At 50.7% G+C, this 16,018-nt stretch overlaps 1 protein-coding gene across 3 annotated transcripts in view; it reads right to left on the bottom strand.

The window, feature by feature from the left end:
- LOC142063632 (broad substrate specificity ATP-binding cassette transporter ABCG2-like) overlaps nt 1-16,018 on the bottom strand; it is a 184,427-nt gene that overhangs the window by 13,355 nt on the left and 155,054 nt on the right. Inside the window, exons 2-5 of one of the 3 annotated variants that reach the window (XM_075107592.1) lie at nt 5,720-5,751; nt 3,089-3,372; nt 2,430-2,489; nt 1,031-1,145 (exon numbers count right to left, since the gene is read on the bottom strand). In XM_075107592.1, the coding sequence (XP_074963693.1) occupies nt 1,031-1,145; nt 2,430-2,489; nt 3,089-3,372 (459 nt within the window). In that variant the 5' untranslated portion in view covers nt 5,720-5,751. Of the gene's footprint in view, nt 1-1,030; nt 1,146-2,429; nt 2,490-3,088; nt 3,373-3,868; nt 3,894-5,719; nt 5,752-6,253; nt 6,597-16,018 lie in introns of those variants that run through there. The other 2 variants (XM_075107594.1, XM_075107593.1) reach the window with 2 other exon arrangements.

Genomic DNA, 16,018 nt, shown 5'->3' with positions numbered 1-16,018 from the left:
CATGACTTAGCATGTCTATATGCTCATCTGCATAAAACTGACCCTATAAGTATGTATGTATTTATGTATTTAGTCCATAAGTGTTGTTTGTAGTTTTTGGGCCATCTTTATTGATCTAGGGAGTACTGCACAGGGATGGGAGGGGAGAGAGACCACTTCATGTCTCACCTGGTTGCCTATCATTTTAAGGTGTTAACTTTGGTCGCTTTGGACATTTGAAAGACAAGTGTCTCAAACTGGGACCACTCGCAAGAAAATTCCTGGCCATTCATGAAACACTGAGAATTTGGGGATCTTTGACCTGCAGGATCAAGGCTCAGCATCAGTCTCGTCACGCACATCCTCCCAGAGCCCCGCAGCTGGCAGCTTTCAGAAAAGCTGCCTATTTCACATCTGCCTGCAGTCAGAAGCCTGGGTGGTTTCCAGATTTGGCTGCTCATATGGCTTCCAAGAATGCCCTTGTCCTCTGCTCCCCCAGGGCGTTGAGGGTCTATTTATTGGTCCAGGCCTCCACCCACTTCCGCAGATTCAGCCGGCTTTTCCTGCCTCTGAGTGGAACGAAGCTCTGTCCCAGCCAGCCAGAATCAGAGGAAGAACAGCAGGGGTCTGTTTACTTCCTAGAATTATGGTCTGAGAGCTTGAAGGTACTTCTGCCAGCTAGAACTGCTGAGTTTTACAGCAAGAGATTTTGGGTGTTTTGGGTTTTTTCCTCACTTTTTTATTTTTTTAAAACCCTTGATAGTACTTCAGGACAGAGCCCAAAGAACAAGCCACAGTAGCCCAGTGGTTTGGGCAGCCACGTGGCTTTGGGAAGACAAATACCTCCGTGCTTGACTTGGTTGGAGTAACGGTTTGATCCTCTTGTCTTCCATATCCCAGAAAAATACTAAATACTGTAACATCTGAGTTATCAAATTAGACTCTGCAGGGATCACTGAAAATTACCGAACCTAGTAGTTCATGCTTTGTTCATCTTATGTGGTCTTCCCTCCCAAGGGCTCCCAGGCCTCCGCTGAAGGCAGTCACTCACCTGCACAACATATCCTGAGATGCACTTGAAATTTGGAGGCTGTGGGATGCCATCTATAAGCACTTCTCCAGACAGGCCTGCTGGGTCCTTTCTGGCAGCCAGCACATCTAGGAGACTTCAGACAAACACCAGGCGTTAGGTTTTGCCATAACAGCTGCTTTTAGCTTTGACTGGAGGAGTACCACCGGTCAGGAGTGCAGTTACAGCCTGCTCATGGCATGCTGCAAACCAAAGGGGCTTCCTTTACTTTGGGGGCTTTAGTTCTTTGTACAGAAAGCCTGGTGGAGATACAGGATTTTCCAGCACAAGGTGTGCCACAGCAGTATGGTAGTGTACAGACCCTCATGATTCACAGCAGTCAACCCCGTTCAGACATAAACTCAGTCTCCGTATTAACAGCTAACCTCAAATGCACACAGACTAAAGCACCCTGCCAAGTAGCTGCAGTCTGCTCTCCAGCCAGGGGAGCACAGAAGTGACTACTTTGATCTCAAAGAAATTAATCCAAATGGGTATAAACAAGACTAGAGTTAAGATTAATTCTATAAAGTAATTGTGTTTTAACCTGTCACTGGATTCTCCTTGCTGCCAGCACAGAGGCCAGCCTGCCTGCTAGCTAAGCAAACACTGCCTTGATGAAGTGCTGCTCTTGAAAACATCCTGATTAGCCAGCAGCCCCCTTAGAGGGGAAGACCAAGGGTTATCACAAAGACACACCTGTGTGAACAACAGCCGTATTTGCCAGTCTCTGACATTCTCAAAGGCAAAGCGTGACAAAGAGCTCTCTTACCATGGTTATACAGGAGAGAGAACAGCATCAGCACTGGCTGGAAATAGTCTGCATGGTATTTCTCTGTGCTTGCACCCAAAGAACTCAAGCACATGTGGACCCCCCCCACCAGGCCACAGCCAGTTTGAGGTGAGGATCCAAAGCATCCTACAGACTGACATTACACCATATTCCTGTCAGTCATCAGAGAGGGGTTTGGCCTAGCATCTTCAGGGAAGTCTTGCTGCAGCAACTTCCCAGGGGACAAGATCCCTCCTGCCCCCAAAGGAGCTTTCCCCCCTCCCCACCCCATGACAGGTCTAGGACAGAGCCTACACCTGAGCTCCCGTCACCCCAGTTCAGCCTGGTATCTTAACTCAGGCCACCACCAAAGGTGGCTGCAGTAACATGGACCACCAGTTGGAGCAGACAAGTGTGACACCGCTGCAGGGCAAGAACTCCAGCAAAGCTGACAGCAGAGGGCTGTGAGGGCAGACTGCATCGACAGGTCTCTCACAGGCACACAAAGGTCTGAGCCTGCAGATCTCTCACATCTTCCCCAGTGCTCAGAGCCCCAAATCCTCTTTGCACAGCTGACTGTCCATTTGAAGGAGCAGAGAAAGTACTCACGAAGATTTTCCGCTCCCAGTTGGCCCCAGGATGGCATTCAAGCCTGGCTTCATAATGCCACTGGAAGAAGGAAAGAGTTATTTCCAGATGGAGGACTGTTCACATGCAGCTCATAGTAGAGGTAAGAGTGTGAACAAAATGCTGTTGAAAGGAAAACTTAGAGATTATTACAAACTTCTCCTTAAATCATTAAATCTTAAATGCTTAAATCAATAAGCATTTTTCCCTTCTTGTCCCAGACTGCCAGTCAGAACAGAACCAGAGCTGGACATAAAAAGCAATCTACAAAAGACAGAAGTTAAGTGTCTTCCCTGATGAGCAGGGTCTTGAAAAGAATAATCAACTGCTCTCTGCTGCTCATTTCCTCCCACTGCAGCTTGAACCATAGTTAAGGGAACCCTCAGATCTTCCAGCAGAAGAGTTCACACAAGTTTGGTCCTTCCTAATTTGCTCAGATCAATAACTGAAACAGCTTCGCCTATATCCTGGCTATTTTGCTTAAAAGCAAATTAGAAAGTGCTCACATGAACTGCAGACTGGCAGGAGGGTAGTCATTCCTTTACCAGCACAGCTGGATCTGGAAGGTGACATTGAGGTCACCAATCCACAGCAGCAGATTAATTCCTACCCTCTGTTACTTTATTTAAGTAAGAACTTACTAAATGTTATGAAGGATCTTCTTTTCCACAGTTTTCCGTTTACATAGGAATCCACTGGACTGCTTAACGGAGTACTGGATGTTATGGAAGCTGACAACAGAGCCCCGAGGGCATCGGAGGGACTCTCGTGTTGGAAGAGAACGTTGGAAATTGCCCACTCCTTCCTCTTCTCCAACAGAAATAATATTGTGATCAAATGTGTCTGCCATCATATCCTTGTTACACAGGTCAAGCTCCACTGCATGGAGTTTTTTGAGGTCGCTGTTGTTTTGAGCAGTTCCCATCTGAAAGAACACAAAAACATGCAGGGAAGGAGACATATGGGCACAGACTTCTGCAGAAAGTGTCTTGGAAAAGCAAGTTCATGCACACCACACCAATCCTTACACGTGCCAAGTTTCCAAAAGGATGGACATCCGCACTGGAAGACATCCAGTAGTCCCCAAAGGCACAGAAACCCACAGGTTTAGAACAATACCCATAGCCTTTAAGAACGAGACATGCAAGTTCTTGATGTCACACTAGCTCAAAGAACATCTAACGAGGTAAAGCCCAAGCCCATCTGTGATGGTCACCATCTTGCTCAACACAGCGGAGCTACAAATGCAAGCTGCTACCGCTTAAGCTAAAGAGACTCAAGGACCCCTCCTTCAGGCGTACCACGCTTGCCTCCCCTCACACCCCCACAGAGCCAGCAGAGAAAACCTGTTGATAAACCTGTATGAAGAACCACAGGAAGAAAAAGCTGTGCTTGTGAAAATGTAGGCCAGTCACATGCACCTTGTTTGCGGGCACAGGTTCGTCTCAGAGATACCAATGTGATTAAAGTAGCAACTACACATGTTGCTTATCATGTTTCAGTCACACCAGTATCAAGATGCTTCACAGCTACAAACAGGAAGAGAAATTAGGATTTGTCTGCAGGCACTGTTTGCCCTGAAGAACAGCAGGAGTTCCCCCTCCCACAGGGGGACATCCCACATAAGGAAAATGTGGTACAAACTAGTACATTAAGGAAAATGAATATGGTATCTATTTGTAATGACAAAATTATAAAGCATCCTGGTTCAAGCAGATAAGCTGCCTCTGTAGTTCCGGATGGGAGCACCTGAGAGGGAGGACACACGAACAGCAATGGGAAGGAACTGTTCTCCCTGTCCGTGCATCAGGGCCTACATAGTAGGAAATATACCAATACAGGTATAGCCATTAATATTAAGTCATTTCTTAGCCACAGCAGCAGAGCTTTTTGTCAAGGGACTGCTTCCCTTGCTGCTGCTGTAACTGATGGAGACCAAGTTTGGATCCCTTCACTCATTTAAAAAAAAATATATAAGAAAGTTTGAAGTTCTTGCTTTGATGTTGCTTGTGAAGAACTTGGAGACCCTGCAGTCCCCAAGTCCTGCAGCCTGTGCAAGGCCTGGGCATAACCTGTACCCTGCCTTTTAGCCAGGTGCCCTCACAGCTGCAAACCTTCCTGTCCCCTTTCCAGGGAACTACAGCAGGGAAGCGAAGAATTACTACACACCCCTTCCAGAAATGGAACATGACAGGTTAGACTAACACAGGTTAGTCTAATCATTTACTTCCCTTCTAGCTGCTGGCATGACTGTGTTTGTGGAAAGATAAAAATTTACTGTGATGTTGTGGAAAGCCAAGGCAGTTACCAGGCTGAGAGAGCAAGAAGGGAGAACTGTCCAAAGACATCCACTGCTGGCTGCCCGAGTTTTGTGCGAGAGTAGGTGCATCCTGCCAGTCACCCTTTTCCCACCATCTGCACTTCTTCCCTCCCAGGACCGAGAGGGTGATAACCAGCAGGACCAACAAAACCCACCAGCGCAGTAGTGGTGGGTTTCTCAAGGAGAGAGATGGTCATCCTTCTAAGAAACTGGAACTGCAAGACCCAGATTTAAAGAAACAAGAATTGCCTTTTTGTCTCTGCCTTTTCCTATCACTTAAAGCTCAAAAAGTTGCAGTAGATTTTTCTTCCTGTATAAGCACAATAAAAGTGGAGGGGAGAAGAAAGGGTTGTTTAGCTTGGACACATCCTGAACTCTGAGGCTGGTCACCCTTGGGAAAGCCTTGCTTATGGGAAACAAGAAAGGATATGCTGGTTACATCAGCGAGAGAAGGCTCATATGCTTGAAAGGCTGCACAACATATCAGGAGGAAAAAAAAACCCAACCAGGATGACAGTGACACAAGGGGCAAAGATCTGGTTACTTTTGAACATCTGGCTGCCTTGTGAGCCTCGCCTCTGTCCTGGGTGGGTTCTGTAGTTTATTTTACCCTTTCAGAACCCTTTCAGACGTGTTTTTGCAAAGCTACCCATGAGCACCGGCCCGCAAAACCGCTGCTGCGGGTACGTGCGGGGGTGGCGGGAGGATGAGAAAAGCTCAGCAGAGTCTACAGGTAGGACCAGGCAGCAGCAGCAGCCCCCAGGCAGCGCCCCTCCAGCCGCCCGCCCGCCCCTCGGGCCGGTGCCGGTACCGAGCCGGAGCCGCGAACCCGCCCGCCCGCGCTCCGCCAGACCCCCGCCCGCCGGCGGGGCGGCCCCGGCCGGGCCGGGCCGAGGCGAGCTCCGGAGGGCCCCGCCGCCCCGCACGGCACCGCATCACGCCGCGCCGTTACCTCCCGGCCCGCGCGGCGCTCCGGGCGGCGGCGGCGAGGGTCCCGGCGGCGGCGCTGCCTTTGGCGGCCCTTTTATAACCGGCTCCGGGCGGCGGGTTTACATAAACCGGCGGCGGGGAGCGGCGGGCGCTGCCGGGCAAACCCTGCCGGGACGCGGGGAGAGGCGGTGATGGAGCCCCCGCTCCGCCCGGCGACTGCGCTACCCCCGGGGCAGGGCCCCCGGCCGTCCCGTCCCGGGCCGCGCTGGGGGACCCGGTTCCCCCCGGCCGGCGGCGCGGCGGAGCCCCCGTGTGCGGGGAGGCTGAGGACTCCCCCCGCTGTTACCCCTCCCTCCTGGGGCGGGGAGAGGAGGAGGAGGAGGAGGAGGAAGCGGGGGGGCAGCTTTATTCTCTCGTTGGAAACCACCGACGAGGGGACCGGGGATGGGGCATGAGATGCCCGGTAAATTGCCCGCGGCCCCTGCACATCCCTGGCACAGAGGGGTACAGCCGGGGGGTGGGAGGCAGCACCCGACCCTCTCCCCTGCCCTCTCACCTTCTGGAAAAGTCATCGCACCTGGGGGCTCGTCCCAGTCCGGCTGGGTCAGCCGAGGCCAGAGGCTGTCCTCACCCTCTGGGGACAGGAGGACACAGAGGGTGTCCTGGTCACCCGCCAAGGGTGACGCCGTCCCGCTGATCTCACACCTTCAGAGGCAGTGTGCTCCCCAGGTGTGTCCCTGGTGGGCCCACGGGGGCCACGGCAGCCAGCTGGGGTCACCCGTTGTCCGTCGGGACATTGCCCAGCTAGGACAATGTGCAAAAGAAGGAAGGTCAGATTTCCTGCAGTTCGGCGTCAAGGCTTCTCCTCGGCCTCCTGGTCCCAAGCACTATCGTCTTTATAAATAAGCTTACTCTCCCCAGACTCCTTGGTGTTGTGAATGCAGGAAAAGCCCACTTAAAAGCTTAAATACGCCCACTTAAATACAATTTATAGCAGAGCTGTCAAGTCACCATATTAATTGCCTCCTGTTTGACTACCCTCTGCAGTCCTGTACAGCCTCGCTTTTTCTAACACCACCTCTTGCTAGATCAATTCAAGGCTCAGCTAAGCCGAAGCATATCTCTAGCTACCCAATGAATACCAATAATAAAAACTCCGAAAGCTGCCCTCTCCCCTTTCTGACACCGGCCTCCCTCCAGGCATGCTGATGCACTCAACGCTGTTGATGCGCTAGGCAGAAGACACATCTCATGCAGCTGCTTTGCTCTACAGGGCTGACAGGAGCTCGGAGCAGGTGGGATTATGGGGGTACTGAAATAGCCTTAGAGACCTGTCAGAAGAGCCATTTTTGCCAGCGGTACACCCAAGGATCAGGCTTGCTGAATAAGAACGTTATCTTCAGTTACTCTATGGGTCAGAAGCGGACTTGAGTTCGCATTTTTTGTGATTTAACTTCCTCTTTTGAGGAAAATCTGCCTACACTGAAGACTTTTGCCCTGGTGTTTCACCAAGCACACACATCTCCCCGTCTCCAAGCATATTTCAGCCCTAAATACTCACGAGCCCTCAACGTGTTGCAGTGAAAATGCTCTCATCATGTGCCTGGGACAGTGAGAAAAAAACCCCTGTGCTCTTGGGAGCAGAGGTGAGCATTTTCTGAGTCATGAACTTGCTGCTCCGCATAGCGCCTGCACAGTGGTGCAGGAGAACAGCTTGCTGAAGAAGCACAATCAAAGGTTCAGGTTACTCTTGACGGTTTCAGTTGCTCAGCTGCTCCTCAGACAGAGGTGATGGATGCCTTTGTGCTGGCAATTTGGGAAGCAGAACTGCTCCTCTCACACTTCATGGAACAGAAAAACCACTCTCTTCCCCCTGTGCATAAGCACATCCTGATGACAAAGAAATAGAGACACAAGGTATGGGGAGGAACCAGATCTGCCAGCTACAGCATCGGGCTGGAGGCTCTGGCTTTCCTTCAGCCCATTCTTCCAGAAACAGTCTTCTGGGCTTCTTCAAGGGCCTTTCGAGCCTCAGCCTGTTTCATCTCCCACCCCAGTTGGGAGTATTTTCCAACGGTATCATTTCACTGATCCAGTTGATTTAGCTCTTGTCCTTACAGAAAGACAACAAAGGCATTAGCCCAGCGTAAAGCTTTAGCAAGCACCAAGCTACAAAGCCCGTTTGATTTTATTGAGTGACGTTAAACAAATAATGCTACAGGCCTTGCCTTGATACACTGTGATAGCAAGGCAAGAGCAACCTGGGTTGTTTCAGATCTCATGCAGGTTTTAGCACAGATTTGGGATCATTGCTCTTGCTGCTTAGGCCCTGATGCCTTGAGCCTCTGCTCTGTCTGCGGCTACAGGGTCACAGAGCAGGAGCGACCATGACACTGTGCTGGGCATAGGGGAGGGGACCTAGCAGCAAGTCAGGCTTTGAGGAGCCCTGCTGAAAATCATCATTCTCGTTTGCAGCTAATTTGAACATTGCTCCCTTCTTACGGGTTCTGGTCACCCTAGACATGTCCCACATACGCCCCAGCACACGTGGTGAATAAAAGGTACTGAGGACTGAGAGTTCCACTCTCTGCTGAAGGTCCTGGCCTCTTCTTCCCATCTTCCCGCAGCCTGAGCTACAGCATCACAAAAGCATCTGTTTGAAGGGGGTGCTGGGGGTTCTCTCTCGTCCGGCTTTCCACCTCAACCAAGACTTGCCACCACTTGATCAAGTCAGACATGGCTTTGTCTAGCAGAAACACAGGGCACAAATTTTTCAGATCTGTTTCTCTACTGCTTTCATTAGGATGCTGCTTTCATTGCCCTGAGGATCCAGATTGTTTTTTAATCCTGCCTAAGGTTGAATTTCATAAAGCTCGTAAAATATTTCAGGGACTTGAGCCAGCAAGAGAGTGCATGAGAAATATGTACAGGAATAACTGCATACTAATGAGAACTATTGCCTTCTCCGCTGAATGCATGAGAAGCAGATCCCAATGCTCTCTGTACAAAAGCAGCTCTGAGATCAATGCAGAAGACAGCAATATCAGACATGGTGCATGAGTGAGAGGTATTTCCTAGCTCTTCTTTTCCAAAAGGTCCAGTAAACCATTCTAAAAGACACACCCCGTACAGATGTGTACACATGTGCTGAATCTGCTGCATCTACAATTTCACCACCCTAGGCGCAAAAAAACCCCGTCTTATCATGACTTTTCCACTCTGATCTCTCATCACCATCAAAGCTAATGCTGACTGGCCTCCCTTACTTGGTTAAAGTGCTGTTTGCCTTGGGGAAGCTGGCTTTTGCAAGACTTGCAGATTATGTCAAAGAAATCTGACTTTGTCAAGTTTTGTTAATCATTTAGTCCATTATCTGAATTCATCGTAGCACTAAATCCTTAACTGGTTAAGGATATGAAAGGATTCAAGCAAGTCTAAGAGTGAAGGAAATCAATATTTAAGTAGTGAGCTACAGTGAGATATCACGGACTTGACTCTGACAGAAATCACCAATACCTGAACTATAGGATCAATAGAACTACATATGGGTGTTATTCGGGTAAACTAAGTAATCAGACAAGGATATAATATTTGTGCTTTAAAGTATCCAGTGCATCTAAACCACCATTACAGTTCTTCAGTAGTTAAAAAGCCAACACCATAAATGTGCTCTGGTATTTCCAGCTCCAGCTTGGTGGTGTTAGTAATGTTACAGAGAACCCAGGACTGCCCTAAGATGTACAATAAAAACACAGAGAGACACTCCTTTCCCTCACAGTCTAGACAGATGAAGAGAGGGAGCTCACACAGGCAGAGGCGGCAGAAACGGTGAGGTCTGATGAGAAAGCTGGGCATAGAGACCTAGAGGAGGAGGGATATATCTTAGCCACGCTGCATAGCAGCTGCTAGGGAGGTAAACTTTGGGAGCCTGCTTAGAAGAAAAGGAGCTCCCACGTCCTCTCTAACAAAGCAGATCTCGACAGACACCGGTTGTGACTCCTGCATGTTCATACACCTTTAGGACAAAGCCTGGGACTGCAGACTAAGAAGTGGCACCAAGCTAAACTGGGGCAGCAGCGCAAGTTCTCCAGTGCAAGATTCTCCCATGCTCAGCCCAAGCTCCTGAGACAGGACTCACTCAGCAGAGTTTGCGTTGCTATTTGCAAGTCAGGAATGGGCATTCCATCTTTCTGCTTCCCTTTTGAGGGCCTCAGTGCCTGCAGGAGGTTAACAGGATTAAAGTGTTTTTTATCTGTCCCAGCTCAGCTCTCCAGAGGTCAGCTCCCTCCCTAGGCATGGATGTTGACAGACACAAAATTACACAGACATTTCACCTCCTTCCTCCGGACCAAAGTCCAGGCTGCCCCACCAGCCATTCCCAAAAACTCTTTAACTTTTTTCCACTCCCAAGGCCTGAGTCGGTGCCGTTAGTATTTGTTGCGGCAGCCCCAAACAGATTCAGACTTTTTGGCAGTAGTGACGGCACACCCAGAGTCGCAGAGTGTCCTTCCACAAAGGGACGCTGCACAACAGCAGAGCATGGGATAGCGTGACAGTAACAGCTTGTATTCTGTCTTAGGAGAGGTAAGAAACTAGCTCTGTCTTCATCCATAACTTCCCCCTTCCTTCGTGCCTTCCTAGATGCCTCACAGTTTAAGACCTTGGCAGAGAACTACCAAGCCATGTCCTTCCAACACAGGACAGAGCACCATGTTACGTGAAAGAAAAAGGCAAAGCGCACAGGCTCAGAAATCTCAGCTGTCCCCTACTCTGATGCAGACTGCAGAAAAAAATCACATTCACCAACAGGGAAACTGAGGCACAAAGACGGGAAATCACCAGGTAGCAGGTGTTATCTAAGAGAACCCAAAGCAGTAGGCCAGACTAGATGTTTGTCTGAAGGATGAAGGCAGTAACAGAGAGGAATGGGAGAACAAAAAGAAGGAAGCCCTTGGTTGCACAGCTCACCCAGTAATGCCACAGGAAAAAGCCCCACACTCCTAAGCTACTTACACCAGAGCTCTTTGTACTCACCTTCCAGCTTGCCCAACAGGTTATGTTCCACTAGGTCCGAGGTGCAGCTCAACACTTAGCTGCTTCTTTCAGCAGAGCCACTGCCTGGTGTTTGCCTTGGCCAAGGCTTCTTAAGTTCTTTGACAATGCTGCTCTGCTCCTCTCCAGACCTAATTTTTCTCTCCTAGTTTGGAAACTGCTGTGTAAGTGGGGATGCTTTGGTGCATGCGAAAGGGGCAGAGGGAGCCCAGAGCTACCCAGGAACCACTGAAGGGCAGCTGGATGTCCTAGGGCAGAAGGCAGATGGCAGCAATCTGGGAGAGGCAGGGGGAGTAGGAAATCATAATAGAAAAGCTAAGATAGCTCTCAATGGAGAGTAAACGAAAGCCTGGGTGTGGAACACCAGGAATGGCAGATGTTGATGGCACTGAGCTTAGCAGCTCACCAGGACATCAATGCATTTAGTGGTAGCTCCTCCAGGCACTCAGACTGGGGAATAAAGGACAATAAGAAAATCTTAATGACTCACAGAGGAGGGCCAGGGTAAGAAACACTGTCATCTCCTAAAGGGTATGGAAAGGAACACAGGAAAACGAGCCATGGCCACCAGGCTAAGAACACAGAGGACATGAGAACTCTGTAACGGGTGTTCCTTGTCCTGTGTCATCACAAGGACCCCTGGCCACAGCACTTGGACCTTCGTGCCCAAGTTCTGAACAGGCCAATTGCACACATCTCGTGGTGCTCCTGAGCACACAGGTAAGAGAACAGAAGCGAGTGCAATTGGTTCAGTTTTAAACTGAAGTAACTATTGAGCTTTGCGGCATTTTTTTTTCCCCTGCTCCCAGTGCCTGCATCGCCCACCTCTGCACTGATCTCTGCCCAGTGAGCCGTCTCTTCTGCTATACCTTCAGCAGCTCCTGAGCAACACAGCCCTTACCAAGGCCTCTTATATCACACACCAGAACTGAAGACCTCTGTAGCCTGGTTCTGTGGCCAGAGCGTGGCCCACAGACCACTCCCTTCCCTCGAAGTGCCAAGGCCCAGCAGGTCTGTTCACCTGGTGGGGCCATTCCTGTAGAAGTCCTTCCTTCTCCTCCCTAGTGCAAGAAACAGGCAAACCCGCAACATAGTCCCTGAGGTTTTCCTTCCTGAGAGGTCTCCCAGACCTCTCTCACAAATCCTGCCAAACCTACCAAGGCTGGTGAAATCGGAGCTGGAATGGCCTTTAACAAAGCGTCATCAAGGAGGCTTTTTCAGTGCTGTACTGTGTACCTCCCCTCCGCCGCGCTCTTGGAAAGTCTAGATGTGGGTTGAATGTCGCAAGCCTCCTTGCCACCACTGTTTGCCTCTTTCGAAGGCAAACTCCCGGTCACACACCTCGGTGTGATCCAGGAAGCAGCTCAAGGACCAGCACCTGGCACTAAGGGACTTCAGCTGGTCCATGGTCCACTGCCGCTGTCACCGTACGTACATGGTCTGGAGGCACGGCCTCTTCTGGGCCTGTACAGGATAAAACCCTCTGAGGCAGAAGAAACCGTATTCCTGAAAGGGTGCAGAAAGGCTGACATCTCTCATGGCTGTTAACAGTTGTCTATTCTATAGGAAAGTGAGGAAAAGCTCTGCCCTTTTGCTTATATTAGAAATCCTCGTATGTGATTTCAAAGCTTGCTTTGCTTTGTGAACGCCAAACATGTCTGAACAGCCTGGGAGGTTTAACACATTACAGCAATGTGTGTACCCATATATGGAGTTTTTCATGTCTGAGCTAGCCATTTGCTGTTATTTCTGATGCTTTTTGCAGAAGGGGACCCTGTAGGTACTCACAGCCTACAGAAACAACGGGGTGGCTTTTCAGCCCTTTCTCAGGCGGCACAAGCCCAGCCGGCTTCAAGTTCCTGCCTCGCACGTTGCTCTGACGGGCCATTTCTTATGCTGCTACGGTGCCTTTTGGCACCTAGAAGTGAGCACACCCGCAGAGGAATGACTGGTATCTTCTGCGGACAGCAGTAGTCAGGATGCAGCACCATCCAGAGCTGGCCTGGGACATCCTGTGCTGTAGAGCCCTGTCACTCCGCCAGGCCCACGGGCTGTCGTGGCAGCTTGCCGTGGCGTGCCTCAGTGAAGCCTGGTGTGATGGAGACCCGCCACCAAACATTCACACTGTTTTGTCAACTGAGCATTTGCATTCCTCCTTCCAAGGCCTGGGTCAGGGCTCGGCCCCAGCTCACCGCACCCCGCGGGCCCGCACCCTTCTGCCACCTGCTTGGGTGCCTGGCATGTGCTCACCATGGCTCGCTGGCGATGAGCTACGCCTGGCATTTGCCACCCCTGAAATCAGGCCATGAGCAAGGCTTCTTAGTTCCTCAAGTGTTGGATTCTGCCACCTCCCTCCAAAACCTGGCATATTCTTTTTAATGTATCCCTTGGCCTCTGGGCTCAGGAGAGGGGCTGACCCTGGCACCCACTGAAATTCCTCCTGCTTCTCCGGCTCTCCCAGTGCCAGGGTCCTTGCTTTCCATTTTGGAGGCCCTGAATTCAGGCTTTTGTGACCAGCAAAAGGATGGCATGGTGCTTCATCTGGCTGTGTAATCAGCTGGCTCATCAGATGATGCTGGCTGCTCCCCTCCCTTTTCCCTAGTTACTGATAAACTCCGTGAATACTAATAGTTGTTCCCTGATGTTGCTCTTTTCTTTGTAAGTGATTCCTATGATGTGTTTGTAAAACAGGCAGGGGCAGGCTGGTCTCCATCCAGCAATCTCCTGTGCTAAAGGCTGACCACTCAGCAGCAGCTCTAGGCTAACACTAGCACTTACCAAGGACTTTTCACAAGACTGCAAAAATTTAGCAAAATCTGTACTAACCGTGTTTAAAAGTTGCGGAGAGAAGAACTGTAACCTGCCAGAGGTGGGCAAAGTTTGCAACAAATACTCGGGTGGGAGAATCTAGTGTCATAAAGCGTGTGTTGGAAACCCTGGATTCTGCTTCTGGTTTTTTGCCACTGTGAAAGTAATTTTTCCATGTGTCTGCTTTTCTCAGTAAAACAACTGGGAGATTTGCTACCGACCTCCTTTGAAAACGGAACAGAGAGGGTCTGTAGGCGTGAAGGGTTGCGAGTGGTGCTGACTGACATCTACTGGTAAACGAAACACAGTTATTAAGGTAACTCCAGAAGCTGGGCTGTATTTGGGGGCAGGTCTAGGGATTTACGTGTTCCTTTTAAAAATGAAAAGGTAAGCTTGCTCCTTGCTGAGACAGATGCATCACACTCTTGGAGAGAAACAGCTAGGAGACGTGCTGCTGGGAGCTTCCCGTGCTCGTGGCCACGGCTGGTTGGGGCCAGACGCCTGAGCCCGCGTCCAGACGTGTCTGCTGTGCCCCTCCTTGCGCACATCAGTGGGGCTCTCCGTGCCCTACCTGGGCCTTGATGCTGTAGTTCGGGCACTGCTTTCGCCCCCCTTGGCTGGATCCTAGAGCACCTTAAGGCAAGCCTCTCCTTCGGAGTACACGCAGCACCTACCGCAGCGGGGATCGGACGGTGGCCACTGCGACTGCTGACACAAATAACCGCGGTGGTGGTAGCTCTCCAGAGCACCTTACAGTTTTCCAAACCTCCTCCTGAAGATTTTTCCCCACCTCAAGGCACAGCTGTCTTCTGCAAGACAGGCTCCCCAGCCAGACATGGCAGTTTGGAAATTGGCACAAAACACAACCATGCACCTGCTATCGAGGAAAAAATACTTTACTTTCCCCATGAGACATATATCATCTAAATAATGCCAGCTGCTGCTGGGAGGCCAGACAACACAGATCTGAAAAGAGAAGCTGTACGAACTTACCAGTCAGTGTGTTTATGTTACTTCTCAACCACCCTGAACACACGATCGACAATTACACACAAGCGATTGCTGGGGACAAGTAATTGCCTTGGCTGACTCTAGGACACATCAAATACATGACAGCGTGTCGACAAGGAACAGACAAGACACAGTTGCACGGAGATGTGCAGGTGAGAGAAGACGCTAATGCAAGCACAGGCATATACCAGTGACAGAGCTTGTTTTACACTGAGTGGCGCCGGCACCAGCAAAATCAGAGTGCTCTTTCTGCCAGAAAGGGGGAAAGAAACTCGCGGGTGCCCAGCAGACCGCTGTGTCCCGCGGTTCTTGTCTGCTCCCAGCCAGAGCTGGCTGCGGGGTCCTCACCAGGGCAGGCCGACTGCCGCCCCTCGCCCCAAAGGAGGGGAGGCTGCCAGGCTGTCCTTGCCAAGTGGGAAGCAGGGAGCCCTGGCAAGCGGGGCTTGCTGCTCCTGGGGTTGCCACGGACAGGCAGAGCGAGGGGCAGACATCTCCCCTGGCTCTCCTTTTGCCGGGGAAAGGTGGCTTGCCAGGATTCAGGCATGAACAAACCCTGCAGCACAGACACAACCATTTTGATCCTTCTGCTGCCGTAAAGAGCGTACCATTGCCGGTGACCCGGCTGCCTGAGGCTGGTGGTCACTGGCCCATGCACCTGAGCCCAGCTGCCACAGCGTTGTCCTCCTGCCTCGCCTGCCTTCCCTGGCACTTACAGGGGTCCCCGTGCAGAAAGCAGCAGGGTGCTGGAGGTTGCCTCCTGCTGCGAGTGACAGCGGGGCTCTGTGCTGCGCCGCGGTGGTTGCAGCATCCCTGCCTCAGCAGGTGAGTTATCTGTGTCCCGCAGATGTTTGGCACAGCTCGGGAGGGGAACAGAAACACTGGGCGATGCAAAGAGGGAGGTCTTGTGCCACCTTTTCTGTTGAGCAGAACAACCAAACAACACTCTCCCTGTAAGAAATCTGGGGCTTTATAAAGCCAGGCCTTAACAAATACTCACTTTCACCTTCATTTTCTTGCAGGATCCAAGTTCAGGATCCTGTTGCCCTCACAGTAGTTGTTGCTATGTTAAGGAGCTGAGCATCAGCCAGCAACTATCTTCCACTGACTCTACCAGTACCGGATCAACACCCTGAAGCAGTCAGTTGCTGTTTGGATCTCTCCCATGGTGCCAGACTTAGTTTTTCGCAGATCAGTATCCCAAGTATTTGATATCTACGCAGTAATGCAGACTCAGGACCTCACCCAATATTCTGAGTCTCTGGAAAAGGCAGGCACTCCTTCAGAGACTTCAAAAAAGCAGCCTGTATTTTCTTGTTTTGCAATTAGGCCTCAATAACTACAGTCTGCTATTGAGCCAGGATCTAAAGCAAGGTCTTACAAAAGATTTTAAGGAAGAACCTTCCCCTGTGCCTTTCAACACACAGAGCACCTGATTCATGAACCGCAAGGG

Source organism: Phalacrocorax aristotelis, chromosome 12 (genome assembly GCF_949628215.1).
Source record: "Phalacrocorax aristotelis chromosome 12, bGulAri2.1, whole genome shotgun sequence".
Classification (NCBI taxonomy): Eukaryota; Metazoa; Chordata; class Aves; order Suliformes; family Phalacrocoracidae; genus Phalacrocorax; species Phalacrocorax aristotelis.
The sequence above is the reverse complement of the archived record's forward strand: the minus strand, read 5'-3'. Positions and strand labels throughout refer to the sequence as shown.